Here is a 6000-nt window from a genome sequence, read left to right on the forward strand (position 1 = left end):
TGCTCTGGTTCAGTGTTTCAGACTACAACTTGCATATTCCATGGTGGTCTGGGGTGCCATACATATTTTGCAGATTGATGAGGTAGCCATCTTAGCTTGTATAAGTACCAGTTTGCTCTGGTAAGGCTCTGAGTGTTTTGAGTTGAGATGCGTAATGAGTGGTTTTTTTTTTCTTTTGTTTGTTTGTTTTTGTTTTTTTGTTTTTTGCTAGCAAGCCTTCTCTTAGCATGGCCACTCAGTATAAGACACATTCTGTAGGGATAGATGGTAATCTTATAGTAGGCCATAGCTTTGTTTATCTGTGTAGAAGAGGTCCTTTGTCATCACACCCTCAGAAGCTGAAATATGCTAAGACAACCTCCACAGTTTGAATTGTATTGTGGTACACAAATTATTTGTGTGGTCTTACTGAATAGCTGCCTCTGCTAGCAGCAAATTTATTTATTTGTTTACTTATTTGAGGGGCAGGGAGGAAGAGGTAGATAGAGTATGGGAGCACCAGGGCCTCTATCCCCTGTAAATGAACTCCAGATACCTGCACCACCTTGTGCATTTGGCTTATGTGGTTATTGGGGAATCGAACCTAGGTCCTTAGGCTTTGCAGGGAAGCACCTTGACCACTAAGCCATCTCTCCAGCCCTAGCAGCAGCAACTTTAGATGGAAGCGCAATATGCTTTTAGTACTCTTGAATTGTTTTGTGGGTAGGAGCCTTCATTGTGATTGGTTGAATGTCAGTAACCCATCTTCCTACCTATTTCGTCATGGCATCCTAGCTACCATATTTTGTATTAATGATATTAGAATTATTTCCTTCAGTGTCCAGATATCCAAGTACTTCATTGACCCTAACCAGTGTTCTCAGACCAGAATGGGAAGGGACAGAACGACAGCTTCACGATCCTTTGTGTCAGCACTGGTTCAGTGTCATTTAGATGAGGAGGTGATGCTGACCACCAGAAAATTAACATCAGTTATAGCTGGAGAGCCTTTGTTTTTTGTCATGTGAAGAGTATTTTCCTGCAATGATTTAATGTATTTGTAGTGATGGAAAAGTGAAAAAAGCAAGGTGTCTCCAACTTCTATGGAAGGGGGAAGTGGTTTTTTTTTTGGTGTCTTGACTTTGGATCGCAGAATGAAGGCAGTAGAATATTTCAGAGGAGACTACCAGGATGTTAAGTTTTATACAAGCTTGAAAATAAATAGCAAGACTATCAAAGTGGGAGAGCTGATAGAAGTTAAATTTACAGGTTATACCCCCCTACATTTTTATAGAGAATTTTGTGTTTACTCTTCTGTTAATGTTGTGGAGAATTTGGCTTGAGTGTTGCATTTTATACCCAAAAGAGAAATCAGATGTAATGGCTGGTTTCACTTCTTTTTGAATGATCCTACTGGGTTTTAAGATGGTTTCTCCAAAGATAATGGTGGCTATGACTCAGTTATTTTTTTTTTTAACGAGGCTGCAGTGCATAACACAGAATCTCAGTCGTGCTGCATTGATATGTCTAGTTCTGGTCACATGTTTCCAGTTGCCGTAGGTCACCGTAACTGTAATGCATGTGCGTATGCACACACAAAAACTTACACACACGACTCTAAGGCTCTAGCTTAATAGTCAAGTAAGAAAACACAAAGGAGAACTGTTGATTTGCTTTCCAACATTCAGCTCAAGCCAAAGCTTTTAAAATTCCTAGGGGAAATGTTGCTGTTGGCTGGTGAAAAGACGTTGGCAAGGTGGTGCCTGAGGAGGAGGTCTCTGTGTTTCACCCCTGGCCTGTCTGCCCAGCTGTGTCTCCATAGCATTCGCCCCTAAGTAGAGTGCGATCAGTCTCTCAAATTCTCAGAAAGTTGTCTGTTCCCTCGGTTCTTTACATCCTCATGAGCCCACCCAGACGTCTTGACCCGCACCCACTGTCCAGCCTGCTCTGTTCCATATGTTGATGTGTTGCAAACATCCTGTCACACATACACATGGATCATGTTCTCTGCCTCCTGCTAGTCTGTGAGCTCCTCAGCAGACGACCGTGTGTTCTCAGGCTTGAGTTGTCAGTGCCAAGTCCCTGGAACCCTCAGGTGCACAGCGTGTGTGGATGGGTCAGCTGGATCATGGTTAGATCCTTTCAAAGAAAATCCTGCAGGCATATCCCTGCCTTAGATGAGCATCCTGGATGCTCCTTCCCATTGGCATGGGTACCAGTTGACCATTAGCTCTAGATTCTATCCTTTGGGCAATCCATCAAGAATTTCAGACATAGGCACCAATGATACTGCTACTCAGAAACAAAGGCTGCACCACGGACAGGAACGTTCCTAGAGTCACCCTTGCCGTGGGAAGCCATGCCAGGTGTCTCTTGCGTACACCGGCTACTCAAGCCAGGTTCCAGGCAAGTGGCTCCTCCCGGTGAATAGCTTCCAGCAGTGGTCAGCAGAGTTCAGCAGGGGACCTTGGACAATACCGGCGACCTCCTGACAGGGCAGTTCTGGTCCCTTCTACCTGGAACTTGTTTGCCAACTAGTGGATTCTAGCCACATACTTTCAACCAAGGCCTTACTCCTAACCTCCCCACACCCCAATTAATAATCTATTCAAGTTTCTTTGTTCAAATTACTCTGGTTTCTGACATCTGATTGAGCCAGACAAGTACAGGTACCCTCTGCCTTAGATCATCAGCTCTACTTTCCCTACCCACAGAGCCATACTGACTCTTCTGGAATAGCCTAGGAATACTATTTAGAGGGAGAGAGAGAATGAATATGAATATAAACGGGCACACCAGGGCTTCTTGCCACTACAACAGAATTCCAGATGCATGTACCACTTTGCACATCTGGCTTTACATGGGCACGGGGGAATTGAATCCAGGTTGTTAAGCCTTACAAGCAAGCAAGGCTCTTAACTTTCTCTCTCCAGGCCACCCTGGTTTTTTTTTGTTGTTGTTGTTGCTTTTTGAGATAGGGTCTGACTAGTCCAGGCTGACCTGAAATTTACTATGTAGTCTCAGGGTGGTCTTGAACTCACAGCAATCTCCCTACCTCTGTCCCCCAAGTCCTGGGATACACCTTATTTTAAAAATTTATTTATTTGAGAGGGAGGGAGATAGAAAGAGACAGAGAATGGGCATACTAGGGCCTCTAGCCATTGCGAATAATTTCCAGACGCATGGGCCACCTTGTGCATCTGGCTTACGTGGGTACTGGAGAACTGAACCTGATTCCTTAGTCTTGTCAGGCAAGCATCTTAGCCACTGAGCCATCTCTTTTAAGTCTGAATTTTATCTCTAATAGAAAACAAAATAGTTTTGTCTATTAATATTCCTTTGCATGTTGCACTTGAGGTGGATAAGGTTTGATTTCATCTTCTCATCCTTACATTCCTAAAAGGCAGGAACTATCACATGGTTGATAAATATTACTAAATAATTAGTTGATTGGTCAGAAGGTGAACATTATCAAGTTGCTATTTCTCTGAATCTTTTTATCCTACCCCAAGAAAGTAAGCTTCAGCCAGGGTTGTAGCAGTTGGAGAACATACACAGCTAAGTATACCTTAATAACTTACCACTTCAGATGCCAAGCAGAGGGTTCGGTATTTTAGAGGCTTGGTTTTCAAATGTCCCTGTTTTACAGATGTAGAGCCTGAGGTAGCACAACTTGCCCAAGGTTACGCTGATAAAATGTGGCTCAGCCAGGTTGAGATCCAAACCCTTAAGGTCCCCCGTGTCAGGCTCAGACTCAACACAAGTAGCCCCAGAAGCAGACCCGGTGCCTGCCTCCTGTGGGCACAGGCGCTCTCGCACCTGGGAGTCTTTCTCTCTTCAGGGCCATTGGTGGCTCCGCATCACTACATTTGGCCCTCTGGCCATGCAGCTACAGGGGCTGAAAAAGTCACTCCCTACTTGCTTCATTAAGGATTCAAAGATTCTCATTAAATGTATCCACTTAATGGAAAATTGAACTTGGCACTGGCCTATAGCAAGTAGTGAATTGCATGAAAGTTGAGTCTGACTTTGGGATTCTGTTTTTCTTCTCAGGTGCTGCTGCCCCCGTATGACGATGGCACTGCGGTGAGTGGCACCACCAAGGAGCCGCCGCCACCCTACGTGTCTGCCTGAGTGTGAGCGCCGTGGAGCGGGAGCAGCGGTGGGATGCCAGCCACCGGGCAAGAGCTCTGTGCTTCCACCTCCACGGTGGGCTCCTTGAGCCCGTTTGCTGTCAGATACCACGTTTTATGATTTCAATATTAAGCTGGGTTCCTCTTGTTGCAGTCATACGCTTTAGCTGGTTCACTGGGATAGCGTAGCTATAGGACTCTCTCCTGAGGGGTGTGGGTGTAATAAACTCCCTTAGTCTTTCCCCCCAAATCTAGGTGGCTCTTGAGTTCCCCATATTCACTTTCTCTCTCTTCCCTATATCTTTTGAAAGGGTAAAATTAAATGAAAATTAGATAATACTTTTCTTAAACCATTCCAGTATATAGAACAATCCCTTATGAAAACAAGAATACTAATTGCAGTAGGTAAATAGGAGCCCTTATGTATAAGAATTTCCTTCCTGTCTCTAAATTCAGAAGCATTTGGAATTTGCTGGTTAGATTTTTCTCCATTTGCTATACTGAGATGACCTGATACCAGCAGATAGTGAGCTAGGGGTGGGGGTCCCTGTGACAGGAAAACTGACTTGTTTGTATGGCACCCTCTTTTACAATGTCCTGCCCTAACTCAATCTCCCTATCAAGTAGAATTGCCCATACTTGTTTGCCTAAAAATACGGGAAAAGGTTTTTATTTGCTGTCCGTAACGTACTTCCAACTCTTGAATTTCTAAGAATGGTTAATTATCCTTTAAAATGTTTAGAAAGATGAGGAGGGTGGTTTCCCTGTGCAATGCTCTTGAACACAAAGGACAATTATGTATTTGTACGTTCAGAAGCCAGCAGCTCTGCTTGTTCATCGCCGAATGTGCTGTAAATGACGGCTTTCAATTAAAGTGAGATGTGTCCACATCCTGAAAATGACCTTTGATTCTAGTGGTTGTTCCTAGTCCTTTCTGCCCACATAGACACACACAGCTCAGCCCAAGGAGTGGGCTTTTGGCTTGTTTCACACAGAATTCTTCTTTGTTTTCTCTCTCTGTCTCTGTGTGTGTGTTCGCGCTATCTCCACAGCCGAACAATGCATTTTTAAGAAGCAATTGAGATATTACTGTGTCCAAGGGAAATTAAAATGTGAGGTGGAAGGGAACATTTTATCCCTGAGAATCAACCTTAGTATTTTTCTTTAAAAAGTCTCATTAGCATTCTTTATGAGCTCAGCCTAAGGAATTCTTTTCCTTGAAGCTTTATGACTGTAGGATTCACACAGTTACACACATTAAAGCTTATTGAAAGGGCCTGCCTGGTAGTTTACGATCTCTGTGGAGGACACACGGCATCTCACAGTTGTGTCCTTATTCCCATGATTTTCTAGCTCTGCGCCTAATTTTTGCAAGCGACACTTGGGGTCAACGGAGATAGCATATGTGTGGTTGTTGGAAAGGAGTGAAGACTTCCAAACACACAGCACCACACACTTTTTTATACTGAGAGAGAGAAGGAGACAGGCAGGCAGAGATAGAGTGAGTATGAGCGCACTGGGGCCTCCAGCCAGTGCAAGTGAACTACGTGTGTGTGCCACCTTGTGCATCTGGCTTGACGTGGATATTGGGGACGCAAGCCAGGGCTGTCAGGCTTTGCAAGCAAGTGCCTGTAACTGCTGAGCCATCTCTCCAGCCCTAGACTCTCTTTTTTTTTTTTTTTTTTGATGGTAAACGCGCCTTTAATTTCAGCACTTGGGAGGCTGAGGTAGGAGGATCACCTTGAGTCTGAGGCCAGCCTGGGCTACAGTGTAAGTTTCAGGTCAGTCTGGACCAGAATGAGATCCTGCTTCACAAAAATAGCAGCCCTAGACTCTCTTGATACCAACCCCTTTCTATTTTTTTGTCTACAGGGGAGAAAAAAAAAGA

General features: G+C 44.2%; 1 protein-coding gene across 1 annotated transcript in view; it reads left to right on the forward strand.

Annotated features, from left to right (window-relative positions):
• The window catches only part of Laptm4b (lysosomal protein transmembrane 4 beta), a 66407-nt gene extending 61393 nt beyond the window's left edge, over nucleotides 1–5014 (forward strand). The window contains exon 7 of the mRNA XM_045143359.1: nucleotides 4033–5014. Within this exon, the coding sequence (XP_044999294.1) occupies nucleotides 4033–4113 (81 nt within the window). The 3' untranslated portion in view covers nucleotides 4114–5014. The remainder of the gene's footprint in view (nucleotides 1–4032) is intronic.
• The last annotated feature ends 986 nt before the right edge of the window (nucleotides 5015–6000 follow it).

Source organism: Jaculus jaculus, chromosome 2 (assembly GCF_020740685.1).
Source record: "Jaculus jaculus isolate mJacJac1 chromosome 2, mJacJac1.mat.Y.cur, whole genome shotgun sequence".
In the NCBI taxonomy this organism is placed as follows: Eukaryota; Metazoa; Chordata; class Mammalia; order Rodentia; family Dipodidae; genus Jaculus; species Jaculus jaculus.